Source organism: Eurypyga helias, unplaced genomic scaffold, assembly GCF_000690775.1.
Source record: "Eurypyga helias isolate BGI_N326 unplaced genomic scaffold, ASM69077v1 scaffold28210, whole genome shotgun sequence".
Lineage (NCBI taxonomy): Eukaryota > Metazoa > Chordata > Aves > Eurypygiformes > Eurypygidae > Eurypyga > Eurypyga helias.
In genome coordinates this window covers 30,426-45,281 of record NW_010224212.1, presented here as the reverse complement: position 1 = coordinate 45,281, position 14,856 = coordinate 30,426, and the positions used below count along the sequence as shown (strand labels likewise).

General features: G+C 41.5%; 1 protein-coding gene across 1 annotated transcript; it reads left to right on the top strand.

Moving 5' to 3' along the window:
• Positions 1-3,384: 3,384 nt before the first annotated feature.
• On the top strand, positions 3,385-9,949 carry LOC104516570 (cholesterol 7-alpha-monooxygenase). Its single transcript, XM_010160945.1, has 6 exons — positions 3,385-3,531; positions 4,747-4,987; positions 5,660-6,273; positions 7,716-7,846; positions 8,796-8,971; positions 9,588-9,949. Exons 1-6 carry the CDS (start codon positions 3,452-3,454, stop codon positions 9,885-9,887), a joined length of 1,542 nt encoding a protein of 513 aa, XP_010159247.1. The 5' UTR covers positions 3,385-3,451; the 3' UTR covers positions 9,888-9,949.
• The last annotated feature ends 4,907 nt before the right edge of the window (positions 9,950-14,856 follow it).

The window sequence follows — 14,856 nt, the reverse complement described above, 5'->3', positions numbered from 1 at the left end:
CAAGTCATGTCAGTTCTTTGCACTAATATTGTTCTTGCCATTTATGCCAGGCATCTGCTCCAGAAAGCTGAGGCAAAATGAATCAGTATATTTTTTCTGACTGCATCCATAACTCCTGTGGGTTGCTGTTTTGTGCTGGGGTAAGAAAGCCAACCCCATACACTGCACAATGTGCTGCAGAAGATGTAATATCTTTCAATCAGCAGGACAACACGGTGCCTTCAAGCCCTGCTGTACAGATTGGTGACAACTGCCAGCTTTGGCATGGGAAATGGGACCCAGTGTCCAGCCAGATGTCGTGTTTCTCTCTGTCAGAAACTGAAAATGCCAAAATAACATATCCGGAATGTCAAGGCACCCAGCTGGTACTGCTGAAAGGGCAGCCTAACGCCCACTGATATAAATGAAAGGAGATTCACACTTCTCATCTGCTGAATTTGCGGGAGTATTGGCTGGAGACAATGCTCCTGCTTACATTTATTGCAAGGACATGTGTCACAGGCTGCAGCACACCAGAGTACTGGCTGGCTTTGGGGCTGTATGTTGGCTTATTGAAGAAACTAGGTGGGAGATGATCTAGAACTAGGAGGCACCTTGAACTACGCAACATAATTATTTATCAAGGATGCTGCCACATAAGGGTTTTTTAAATGGAAAAGAGGGGGCACATTTGATTTTCCTGAGAGAAGGAACAATTATTTAAGGTAGGCTGCCCAGCAGCTCCTGTTCTCTGCCTACATCTGTGTCGTGGTTTAACCTTGGCTAGCAATTAAGTACCACGCAGCTGCTCGCAAACCTTCCCCCTCTTCCAGTGGAGGAGGAGAATCAGAGGAAAAGGCAAGGAGGCTGGTGGACAGAGATAAGAACTATTTAGTAATTGAATATAAATGAATAACATAGTGATACTAATAATACTAGCAATACTAATACTAATAAGTAATTAAAATAATGGGAAATAAAACAAATTATACAATTGCTCACCACCCGCCAACTGATACACAGCCAGACCCCAAGTAGTGAGAGTTAGACCAAAGAGCCGGAGCCTGAGAGCGATTGCAGCAGAGTCCAAGTGAGCCCCATGAGCAAGAGAGGAAGCCAACCAACCCACCAGCTACCTACCTAACTACCTAACAATAAATGCGCTAGGCCCGTGGCCCACTCCTGGCTTATATATACTGTGTATGGCATGCTATGGACTGAAATACCCCGTCGGTCAGTTTGGGTCAGCTGTCTGAACTATATGTCCCCCACACTGCCTGTAGTGAGAGAGTTGGGACCGCAGCTGCAGTATCAGAATCTGAGAGAGACATTGAATTGGTGCAAACACTCCCCAGCACCAACTAAAAATCACCAGTGTTATCAGCACTCTTCTCAGGGCAAATAAAAAATACAGCCTCATACCAGCTACTGCAAAGAAAATTAACTCTGACCTAACTAAAATCAGCACAATCTGGTTACACTTTTAGTACCATATGTATGTACAAATCCAGAAGAGAAAGAAGGTGGGCAGCTTTAGAGAAGTTACTCCTGTTGTGGCAGCAGGATGCCATTTATAAATGATGTTATCATCACACCGCAGGACAATTACCCAATGCATGTGAGGAAATGGCAAGTGTGACTGTCCGCTCTACCCTGTGCAACACGTGACAGTGTGAGGTGAGGAGCCACAGGTATCTGTTACCGGTTAAACGTTATTCCTGTGTGTTAGACACAAAACTGACAGAAGCTCCCAACTTTCTTGCTTAGTGTTGTTTAGACATAAAAAGGCTGAGACCTACATATACAATAAGAATTAGACACAACCATAATAAAATGATCCTACTTGTTTAGGATGAGGAAGGGATAGGATGTAGTCAAAGAAGATGCCCAGAACTGAAATTTCCTGTAACAGAAACAAGCAGAAAATGGAAAAGCATGGATTTTGTAAAGTAATCTGTTATAACAGGCTGAATTCAGCTGATGAAAAAGCATTTTTTCTAGGAAAATAAAAAAAGGTCTGTGATTAAATGGAAATGAGTGAGGGACTGGATCTTGAGCAGACATGCAAAAGGAGTTGATTTTTAGAGTAAATGAGGGTAAACCTCAGTGCTGTAAAAAGTTTAATTTCTGCAGTATGGCAACTTTAAAATTGCTTCAAATGTAATGGAACGTGCACAGACTTACCCTGTGCCTCACTGCCTTCCTTAGTTTAAAGACAGGGCAATATTCCCATCTGCCTGGCTTGCAGCTCGATGCCTGCAGTGCAGTGTTTGATTTGGACAGAAAAAGGTCCAAATCTTTACTGTTTTGTCACACAGCTGTAGGGACACCAACAAAAAATGGTACAAAAGTAAGTCTGAAAAAGAGACTAAACACACCTGTTTCTCTCTTAGAAACATACTAGGCCCTGAATGCCTAATGGGACATCACTATATGCTACCTGAGCTGCCTCCTCGATGGCTCAATGTCAGGTGCTAGGAGCAAGCCAAAGTTTGAATCATAGAATCACAGGGTGGTTTGGGTTGGAAGGGACCTTAAAGACCATCCAGTTCCAACCCCCCTGCATGGGCAGGGACACCTTGCACTAGACCAGGTTGCTCAGAGCCTCATCCAGCCTGGCCTTGAACACTTCCAGGGATGGGGCATCCACAGCTTCTCTGGGCAACCTGTTCCAGTGCCTCACTACTAGTGAAACTTTGTACTCTCACTAGTCAGCAACAGAATGGGAAAAAGGTTTAATGGGAAAATAAAAGGTGATCCAAGGATGATGGAAAAAAACCCGAAACCGGTATGGTTGTCTAATCCTGCTTTCTTCTCTCTCACGCTGTATTATAGAGAGTCCATTTTTTCCTTCCTACCAGACAAACGTTGTTAGAGGAAGTCCATCCCCAGAGTTCTCCCTTTTCCCACAGCCGAGCCACCACCATTCCCTCTGGCAGTGGCACGCCAGAGCCAGGACAGCCCATGCGAAGGAGAAGGGAGGGGGTGAGCAGGCTGGCAGCTGAAGGACGACATGAACCGCAGCCACCGTTTAGCCCTGTCTGAGTCCTCTGGACACTTGTCAGCAGCCACTTCATATATTGCTAAACTTGAACTATAAACTGCAATTGGTAAATCTGCAGGACAGATCAAAACACACCTGACAGACCTTCAGATTATCAGCTATTACAGCCGTTTGATGACTTTGGAACTGCTACTGATATGTGACATCAGCTCAAGGCCATGGCTGCAACTGTCTGCATCAACCCAGCAGCGAAGCATCTCGGCAGAAAGATGTCAGAGCAGAGACAAAACAGGCTCTCTCCAGAAATGGTTAATCAATAGCTTGCTCAGTTGACTGAATGCCATTACACACAGTCGTGCCCCTACTGTATATAAATCGTGACTGTCTTCTGCATCATTGTCAGTCACCTCTCCTGCCGTACTGGTAGACACCAGTTTTCCACTTGGAAGTTTTTGGACATTAACAGAAATGTTCATAGCATCATGGATCTGGGGAACAGTGATGTTACTCTGTTGTGGGTTTTGGTTTCTCCTAGGGAGGCGGAGGAGGTAAGGAATCTATTTGTAAATGCATCTCTCTGTAAACAGCCTTTCCTTCTGTCAAAGATACCGTGCACCTAACTAGAAGAAGTGTATCTTGAGATTATCAGATGGACAGATGCAGGATACACGGGCAGCACCGTAGCTTGGTCTTGGAAGAGATTTATTTTACAGCAGAATTTTTTGTGTGCGGGCTTTTTAATAACAGTGGGGTAGCGCTTAGACATAGTTCTAGATACAAATCTATGCACACATGAGGTAATTAAAATATGAATATGCATGTTCTGATTTCCTAAAGTACCGGGCTATTGTTTTACCTGCTTTGTAATCACAGATAATACCTACTTATACCTAATTGTAGTTTAATACCTACTTACAAACATCTTTATGTTGTCTATCATATATACACAGTTTAATACAGATAATACTTATGTACCTCACTATGTCAAATACATATTCCTTAAAAGCATTTATCCTACTGGCACATTTACATAAGGAGCAAGTAATTTGCTTACCTCTTGCAATTTTCTATTTTTCAGTGATCATTTTCTTGTTTTACTTTAAAAAGTTTAATAAAAAAGGTGAAAATAGGTACCTTCAGATAATAACCACCAGGAATTTACTCAAAAAGTTAAAGTATTATCTGAAAGTTATTTTAGCAGCTCTGGTGTCCTTATGCAGGAAAGTAGTTTTCTGGCTGAGAATAAAAAAAAACACTTAAGCATATGCTTAACTTAAAACATGCACTTAATGACACTTTGCCTCAAAGACAAACTATTATGATTACTGAAGATCATGGCAAAATTCCCACTATTTTCAGCAGTTTTTTTTTGGTCCAAATGGGATATGCCAATTTTAACCACCTTTCTGTACTCAAAATGCTATTCCCCATGGTATTCAAACTGAATTGTGAATACCATTGTCCAAAAATGTATCAGACAATGTTAGTGCGATAGATTATTCAAAAACTGTGTTTTATTATGTTTATTATAACATAGGCTGTTGAAGTTATTCTTTCTTGTATGCCATAGACTTCACAATAGACTTACTCCTTGAATGGGAGAAAATTATTTGTCAACATACCATTTGTTTGGGGTTGGGGTTTTTTTTGTACATCTTTTTCACATTACAAAAACTTAGCATCATCATTTTACTTATCTGGTAGTCTTGGAGGAGACAGCTTTATACACACTCCTTAACTCAGCTTTTGCTTGTGTTTTGTAGGCGAGAAGGCGAGCCACCACTTGAAAATGGGTTCCTCCCATACCTGGGCTGTGCCCTGCAGTTTGGTGCCAACCCTCTTGAGTTCCTCAGAGAAAAGCAGAAGAAGCATGGCCACATTTTCACTTGCCGAGTAGCAGGGAAATACATTCATTTCCTCACTGACCCTTTCTCATACCATGCATTGATACGCCAGGGAAAACACTTGGACTGGAAAAAGTTCCATTTTGCTACTTCTGCCAAGGTACCACTTGAAAAAATGGCTTTAATATCTAAAATGCAAAGTATATGCTGGCAGGACAGACACACCTGGTTAGTTCCTATAGCGTAACTATGCCTTTAAAATGTATTTGGGTTCACATTTCTGCACTTCTATTGGTTTAAAACATTGGGGTCTTTTTTTCCCTTTTCTTAAGGGAAAGGAAATTTGCAGTGGTTTGGATTGTCCAAGAATGACATCATTTAGTCATGTGGAATCCCAGATTGCTAAAGTAAAATACAATTAGCACCATCTGCAAAACGATAATACAGCTTGCTGAAGCTGAAACCTTCTTCAGGAGGTGCTCACCACTATTTGGTCCTAAGGCCTTAAAAAATGCTGCAACGCAGCAGGATGTCAGTCAAACTCTTATTGGAGTAAGCACGAAGTCTCCCTTTGATCTCAGTGGGAGTTGAAGGATGGTCTAGGTCACCACATCCATTTATTCGTAAGCATCTATTTGAATCTATTTTCATTTGCCTACCAAAACTGCTGCGGTTTCCTGAGGAAGTATCAGTTCTGGTATTAATAGGCCTTATTATGTTCCCCTCTAGTGAGCTATGAAGTAGTTATAATTTAGCTTTAACTTCTGTTAGACTTTATCACCACGTCTATGGCAGGCCTTATTTATCATGTATACAATTTATTTTGTGACAGGCTTTTGGGCATGGCAGCATTGACCCAGCAGAGGGAAAAACCAATGAAAACTTCCATCAGACTTTCATTAGAACCCTTCAAGGTAATGCCCTAGATGCCCTCGTTGAAGCAATGATGGAAAACCTACAGTACGTCATGGTGCAGTCAAGAACATCCAAACTTCAGTCTAACGCCTGGGTGACAGAAGGACTTTATACGTTCTGTTGCCAGGTGATGTTTGAGGCTGGCTTTTTAACACTTTTTGGTAAAGAATTTAATTCAAATCACGACAAAAGTCTACCCTCAAAGCAGGAAACTGAGAGAGCTCATATCCTAAATGCCCTTGAAAACTTCAAGGAATTTGATAGGATCTTTCCAGCCCTCGTGGCGGGGCTGCCTATCCACCTCTTCAAGAGTGCCCACAGCGCACGTGAGAAGCTGGGAGAGGCACTCCTCCACAAGAACCTCCAGAAAAGGGACAACCTCTCTGAGCTAGTCACCCTCCGCATGTTCCTGAATGACACTCTGTCAACCTTCGACGACATGGAAAAAGCGAAGACCCACGTGGCGGTGCTCTGGGCCTCGCAAGCCAACACCATTCCTGCCACGTTTTGGAGCTTGTTCTATCTTCTTAAGTAAGTCCCAATGCTTCTTGTTTCCAAAGAAGAAAAACGTTTGCTATCTTTCAGAAAACAGCTCATTAATACAGGCAAATTCCGCTGCTTTATACCTCACCAGTGTCAAAAAGCTTACTGATTCAAACAGAAATGGCACGTTGTTCTGGACTTACACAGAAGCGCCCTTCACTCATCTGAGACCAAGTAGTGGTACCATAGAGCAATTCTGTAGAAGTTTTTATGAGGAAAACCCCCAAACAACCCCAAAGAAACTCCAGGGCAATGCTACACTTTGTCAAGAAAGCTTTGGAGTAAATCTATATGACATGGTATTAAAAGTGCTGGTTGCAGTCAGAACCAGAGAATGGTTTGTGTTGGAAGGGACCTTAAAGACCGTCTAGTTCCAAATCCCCTGCCATGGGCAGGGACACCTTCCACTAGACCAGGTTGCTCAAAGCCTCATAAGTGACCATTTTTAGGCCTTCTCACTAGAGCAGGTAAAACGAGCTTTAACTTCATTATAGTTTTCACAGATACTCAACAGAGAACATTTTATACCTTGATAGACCCTGCTGAGGCTGTAGGGTAGACTGCAGTTGGTGAGCTTGTTATTCATGAGAAGAGTGCATAGTTAAGATATTACTCTTAAATGTTCATTTTAGCGTGGCCCTTTGTGGAGTATAATCTACCTCAGCATGACTAACTCTGAAGTCTGTATCTACATTGCTGATGTTTTTATTTAGCTGGTGGCTTGCACTCCCACATCTACCTGACAGTGCTAATATCTGAGGTTCTTTAGTACTTTTCATTCCAAGGATGCTTTGGCTTTAGTTGTTCTGGCCTTGGAATCTTTTTAACTCCCTGATTGATTGTGCTTTCATCAAGACACTCTTGCATCCTGTATTATTATCTATACGTGTTTCATCATAGCTCATATATTCTATGTCTGTAAGAAAGTCTAGACAGTGAAGGATACTATGTGGACTTTTAGTATTAGGAAGATTCTTTTTGGCTAGACAGATTGTTGCCATATAATAGGACGTCATCCAGGATAAGTGATGTTATAAAACTGATCAATGATCCCATTCCTAAACTTTCTACCTGAGTAGGGCTATTTCCTAATCTACAACTGTTTGGTTTATTTCTCATTCTTGGCAATGTTTTTAGTGACATTACTGTTCATTACCTGAGGAATACATATCAGTTCTGTCCCACTTGTCATTGGAGACAGAATCAAATACTTGGGGTTCTTTTCCCTTTTTTTTTTAAGCTATGATACCTTTGCCAAGACATGAAAAAGTGTGGTTCCAGGATTTTGCTTCAACATTTTCATTTTAGAAGGTTGCACTTGTCAGCTAACAAACTATATTTTAGTCAGTAAGAAAGTTAATGGTAAACCCCCTTTTTAAAATCATTCTTATGTGTAGCATTATGTTATAATTCTACTCTTTTGACCATAGGAGTCCAGAAGCAATGAGAGCTGCTACCAAAGAAGTGCAGAGTGTTTTGGAAAGTGCTGGAGAGAAGATCAGCTTAGATGGCAAACGTATTTCCTTGAAGCGAAAACAGCTGGATAATATGCCAGTTCTAGGTATTATTATTTTATGCAAGAGTGTCACAAATCACCTCACAGTTTTCAGATTCTTCTATTTGTTACTGTATAAACATTTGTTATGAAATTACTATAGAATTAGCCAACAAACACTACAGCAAAACCCTGTATGTTCCTTAGCAATAGCCAATACAATCAGTCTTCCCAATGTCCCTGGTGGTACCGGGAGTATCAAAATTCACATGAATAGCACTTTTTCGTGGGTAATGGCATGTCTCAGTACTGCTACACAGCTACATAACATCGTATTGGAGACCCATGGGTAATTGAGAATAATATTTTGTTTAGTAATGACTTTGGATCAAATAAAAGAGTGTTGCCAAATTTTATATCCCAATTCTTAAGATCTGAAGCAATATCTTTTAATATCATTACTTTTATTTCTTCTTAATATTTTTCAAATTGTAGGCACATTTTTCAAAATTGTCCAAGTTACAGAGAGTTTTGAAAATGTCACTCTTTAACTACTATTGCATTTAAAAACACCAGCTTATATTAAAACAAAACCCCCTCCAAGTTACATCTTCTAAGTAGTGCTTTCTATGCACAACCTCTTAAAGTTTCAGAAAATCCTGATCACTGCACTGTCTGGGTTTTTCTTTTTGTTATGTTTCCAGTTTTGACGGCTTTGTTCTTTATCTCAGAGTGAAAATGTGTCTCACTTTCCAATATCCTGCTGCATCAGCTAAAAGCATTTTTCCAGGGGAAAGAAGATTACGTTCTCAGTGTTAACTGCAGAAGGGATAATAATGCTATAAAGAAATGAGAAAAATAATTTCTTAGACATTTGGAAAGCTATTATTAATATATTTCTTCTAATAAATGCAAGGGTTTGATAATGGGTTTGAAACAGTCCAAAATGCATGACCTCCCCAAGGACATACACATACTATTTCCATGGTAATCATTCCTTTTCCGTTCCCTATAGACAGCATCATCAAGGAGGCAATGAGGCTGTCGAGCGCATCCATGACTTTCCGAGTTGCCAAGGAGGATTTCACTTTGCACTTAGAGAACGATTTTTACAACATTCGCAGTGATGATATCGTAGCTCTTTATCCTCAGCTGCTGCATCTTGATCCCGAAATCTATGCTGATCCCTTGGTAAGTATTATCAGAGGGCATCAAACTCTGAGCTCTAGCAGAAGCCAACATGCCTTTTAAGAGGGCATTTATCAGGGGTGATCCCGTGGCTGGTTTCCTGTTGTACTCTAGACAGTCTGGTCTTACAACTGGAAACATAATGAAAGGCAAGAGAAAGAATAAAGTTAAGGACAAGAACTACCCGCAAAGGATGTTTTAGTGTAACCAAAAAGTGTGCTGCCAGCCCAAGAGAGCCTTCGACTTACAGCCTTCCTCAGTGAGGAAAGGTCACCATTATGGGGGAGTTCGAGGAAGCACAAGGATAAGGATAATATTTTCCCGAAGGCACAGAATGACAAATCTTGTTCTGCTGCACAAGCAAAGATGCAGGTTATAATCCTTATTTTAAGAGGTCAGAAAAGGAGGGTTATCAGCAAAGAACCTGGGATCATGTCCCAAGTACTACAACTTCTCAGGGACTACCCACTCCAAACCAGCATCATGGGGCCTGGTGCTACTATCCGATGCTCACTGCTTGAGGCTCTTCCTTCCCAGCCTCAGTTTGGTGTCTTAACAGCATCACATAGACATCAGAGTTATTCAAATGCCAAGTAACAGTTCTGTGGCTTTTTTACAGACATTCAAATACGATCGCTTTCTCAATGAGAATGGAGAAGAAAAGACTGACTTCTACCGCAACGGTCGCAAGCTGAAGTATTACTATATGCCATTTGGGACGGGCATAGCAAAATGTCCTGGCAGGTTATTTGCTGTCCATGAAATTAAACAATTTTTGACTTTGATATTTTCATATTTTGAGATAGAGCTGGTAGACAATAATGTGCAATGTCCTTCTTTAGATCAGTCCCGGGCAGGACTGGGTGTTTTGCAACCAGTCAATGACATTGATTTCAGGTATAGGCTGAAATGTCTATAAATACATATTTAATATTACACATGTAAACTATGTACTATATGAATACACTATGTAACATATACATTATGCATAAATGCATAATGCAGACCATTACAGTACCAGCATGCCGTGGGTTTAATGCACTGTGTTGATAGAAATGTTCCCCCTTTTACTGACCATTCTGAAATGCAAGTTAAGATCCTGAAATGTGCATCTACATTAGTTCTTTTTTTATTTTTTTCTGTCAGCAAATACTTTCCCAGAGTTTGTTAGAATTTCATCAACTGATTCACAGTAATTTTCAGAATTCAACAACAGTTTTTAGAATTGAAATGTTGGAATTCTATGTTACCTGCAGGGAGAAATTGAAAATTCTCCCTGCAGGTGACATAAAAATTTTCTTGTATGAAGGCAGATTCACGGTGGGAAAGGGAGAGTTTCCTGGGGAAGTACCTTTATGGTTTTATGAAAAACTAGAAAAAAACTTGAAGAAAAATCTACAAAAATGTTCACGTTCTAGTGAAACTGCAAAACTTGTATTATATTCATTGTAATATACTTCTTTTCAGCAAGTTGTAACTGTATTACAATAAATGATATTGGCTGAACCAAATTAATCTCTAGACTGTTTGTCATTTTAATATCTTAACATTCCCAAAGATTTATGTCAAAGGCACCCTAGTCAGCTTTAAATTAGCCACCTCACACGCCAATATGGATATAAATAAATAGCCAAGATATACTCACCAGTGGTTCTGGCTGGATTTTGTACCATTCTCTGAACTCTGCATTTCCATAAGCCTCGTTCCTCCTTAAGCCTTCCTAGTCTAATTCCATTAAAGTTATCATGGGTAGTACGCCTACACATTGCACTTTTAGTGGTGGCATGTCTGGAAGAACAATTGTTCCAGGGATAATACAATTTGATTCCCTGTAACGTCCCTGTCCTTTTCTGCTGAAAATGATGGATGGATAGATGTTACAAAAGTCCGTTTTTAAATGAAACATCTCCAGGCTGAAAGAGATAGCTTTCTTATCGTCTGCCAATGAAAAGAACAAATGAGCTTAAAATACTGTTGTTCTCCTGCTTTTGTTTCTAAGGACTTATGGTCTGACTGTTTGTCCTTGACTCTAAGCCTCATCACAGAAGATGAGATACAGGGCTATTAGATATTTTCAAATTTCACATTCTGGCAAGACACCCAGTCTAGCTGACAGAGCTCTTCCTAAACACGCAGCTTTGGATTGAGTCCTAGAACTGCTTTAAATTATGTACCCATTTCACTTCTCACTATCCACTGTGCCAAACATTCAAAGGTAAATAAAAAGATTCTGCAGCGTGTGATTATTTACTACCTGCATGCCGTCTTTGTAACTTTATTTAATCTTTTTTTCATTTTCAAAGAAGGACGGAGAACGACAATTCATTGCCATCTGCAATATGTATAACACTAAACCTACGTATAATGCAAGTGGGTTTAAATTACTGCCTTGGTTTTCTTAGTAAGGCAAGTGTCCAGTCTTCAGGTACAGCTTGTTTTCATACTTCTGCCAATTATATTTTTGTACGATTTATATAAATTGCAGCACATTCAGTGTAAGTTAGCACTAACTCAGAGAACACATGAAAGCCTGGCATTATTATAATTACGTGTACCCTGCCACATATTATTACCATCAGAATATCTACTCCCCCTTTCTTACACAAATCCTGCTTAAAACAAGCTTTTTAGGGTAGCAATGGTTCAAGCAAAACACCTTTCCTCGATGAAAAAGAATTCAATATGGAATTACAACAGCAGATAACAAAAGATAAGATGACGACTGCTAAACTAATTCTAGGTTCCCTGGAAAATTAAGTCTGCTTTTACACCCTCTTGTCTCCTTCAAACTGACTGCTCCAGACTGCTCTGATTGTGGTTTAATGTTTTCTTTCAGCTCCCTTGGTCTGTGAGAAACTGAAGTGTTCAGTAGCTCCTACAGCTGATCTGACTCTCAGTTACCCAAGAAACACTGCGAGCAGAGAACTGAGGGAAAGGTAAAAACACCACAGGATTCACCCCACGGATGATGAACAACTTTGCCTTAAAAATTATTTACTCTAATATGCAAAGTGCCAAGTTCCTTTTTCAAAGAAATCTTAATAAATCCAACTCCAATGGAAATGAGAGACACTCCTGCTAGAGCAGATATTACTAAGGAATGGCCAGAACTCCCAAATGTTCATTCAACACTACTATCTTGTAACCATAACACAGATCTGTGTACTTTTAAATATCCAGCTTTAGCACACCTCACATTGCTCTCCTGGAGAGCTAATTCAAATTCCCAGCAGAGGCAGCAAGGCCTTTCACAGGCTAACAAACCACAGCAGAGACAGGCCCCAAGGTCTGTATCCATCCCACCCAAGTCCAATGCCTTAACTGCGGAGTCCCTGTAAGCTGGCAGAAGCCAGCACTGCTGCCAGACCATGCACAGGGTCACGCAGGGGTGGCTTGGGTGCTCCCGCCGAAACTCCTCCGGGAGCGTGGCCCTCGCCACTCAGCCTCCTGTCACTCCTCTGATGTTGGGCTCGCAATTCTCCATTGACGGCTGGACCCCTAACCTGTGGATAGATGGCCGGTGTATAAACCAACAGAGGTGACCAACTCCTTTTGCCCAGTTCTGAACTCATATAACTTAGAGAATCACAGAATCACTAAGGTTGGAAAAGATCTATAAGATCATCCAGTCCAACCATCAACTCAACACTACCACACCCACTAGACCATGACGTCAAGCACCATGTCTACACACTCCTTGAACACCCCCAGGGATGGTGACTCCACCACTTTCCTGGGTAGCCTGTTCCAGTGCCTGACCAAGGAAGAGCATACCAGGCTGCTTTCAGGAGACTCTGCAAAGTGATGTCACTTTTTATCATTGAACTAGTGTTACACAGCTGAAAAAGATCCAGTATAACCTCCTGAACAGGCTTCCACTTTGTGACAAAACACATACTGATGAAGTTTTGAACAGGGATTTCTTTTTTTCAGTACTGGGCTATATACAAGTATTTTGGTGTGCTGCCATGGCTGCTAATTTTCTAACCTCAGTTAAACCCCTGTCACCAGGGTCACACAGATGCAAGTGAGGAGAGAAAAAAGTACAAAGTCTGCGACTGCTATGCCCCAGATAGAGTAATCAAATACTTCAGGAATCGACAGTCATCTGCCTTGCCAGGGTCACGGACGTCACGAGGTTATAACAGGGCAATTCTCTTTGCCTCCTCTCCCGAGAGTAGCACTTTTCTTAAGACAGGAGACCAAAAAAAAGTAAGACTAAAGATCATAAGAGAACTAGAAAATTGTTGGGCAGATCCAGGCTGGTGGGAAGAAGGCAGCATACTCCGTGGGTTGTGTGAGTATTGCACATTGCATACCAGGTAAAATGCATAAAGAGTGATGGGCAGAAGGGGGTCAACCTTCTAACCATAGGGTTAGAACCCTAACCATTAGGTTAGCTCACACATTCACTCTTTTTCTCAGGAAATCTGTACTCTGTTTTCTCTGAAAAACTGAACAGAATCAACAGGACAATTTGCATGACTCCCTGAGGGTATCCTTACAGCTAAAGTGCTCCCTTGGCTGAGGAAAGATTCAATTTGACATGGGATTGAAGTCCCTGAGGTAGAGGAGGGACTGAATCCAGCTCCGAGGACAATTCTAACCTTGTGTTTATCCTGTGAAGGGTGAGTAAGAGCGAGGGGCACCTCCTGAGGGATGCACAAGCACATTCTAGATTAGGCACACCAAGGAGTTTTAAGTGCACAGACTTTTGTGGACCCAGGTGAGCTCTGCATGGGGCTACCAGGTGCCTCTGCACCACCCTCTTGGGACACTGTATCAGAAAACAGCTTTACATTTCCGAAACGGTGCTGGCCATAGCTATTGTTCACCAGCTGGGATTCATCCACAGAGAAACTATCCCAGATAAGTTTTAGCTGGATGTTAAGGGTTATGTAAAACTACCCTGAGAAGTCATCTGCCTCCAGCAAGCTGAGCCAGCTCCTTCCCAGTAATGTGAGCACAAAGCAGCAGCAGTCACACTTGGAGGCAGCAGTGGCAGCCTTTGGACCAGGGGGATCCAGAGGAGAGGGGGGTCTCAGTGTTTGGGACCTGGCCCTTGTGAGCTGAAGCACACCGGTAATTTTCTCAAAGTTAAGCTTCAGGCTGGAACTGCTGGACAGGAAACTAAAACCACCCTAGCCACATTTCAAAAGGCAGAAGCTGCCACTGCCTTGTGTGGGGACTTGATTTGTGAGGCTTGCTTTGAGGAGCTCCTCAGTGGCAGAGGGAGAGGACCTCCTGGTCTATGGATCCTGATGGGCTGAGGGTCAGAGCTGCATGCAAAGTGCTGCTCTTCTCAGTCAAAACTACAGCGAGTCGGGGCTCAAACAGAAGCAGAACTGTAGGTAACAGAGCTGCCACTAAGTTCAGGCAGCCACTCTAACTTATCAACAGTGGATTTGGTGAACAAAGACTTTTTGAACAAAGATTTTCAAACCCTGCCTAAAGTATGTAAATTGTTTTTGTGTTTTACTGTAGAAGTATGAAGATAAACTGGTGTTTATACTACAAGACTTTTCATGCAAGTTTCTGAAGAAAAACAGAGGAAGCAAAAAGATAAAAAGGCATGGGATTTTTTTTCTGAAAGCATGAAATAAATTTCAGTGATACATATAGCTCGGTTGTCAGTAAGGTGCTTCAAAATATACTGCTCATGGGCTTGGTGTAAATGGATAGCTGTAGCAGCACAAATTGGTATTTTCCAGGTATGAACTGCACAGAGCGCTACAGTTGCATGTCAGCAGCCTGAGGACAGGGCCAAGATCTGGTCTCATTTAGACCATATACAGTCAACATAGTTAAATAGCACACAGAGGAGGCTTGATCGTAATTATTCCTACTGCCTGTCCCTCTTTAGGGAGCTGCATACAGGAGGTTTGGTG

Excerpts from the sequence above, each read along its gene's own strand:
- LOC104516570 (XM_010160945.1), top strand. The coding sequence starts at position 3,452 with ATGTTCATAGCATCATGGATCTGGGGAACAGTGATGTTACTCTGTTGT. Across the intron at positions 4,988-5,659 it reads ATTTTGCTACTTCTGCCAAG|GCTTTTGGGCATGGCAGCAT; the intron begins GTACCACTTGAA and ends ATTTTGTGACAG. Across the intron at positions 6,274-7,715 it reads AGCTTGTTCTATCTTCTTAA|GAGTCCAGAAGCAATGAGAG; the intron begins GTAAGTCCCAAT and ends TTTTGACCATAG.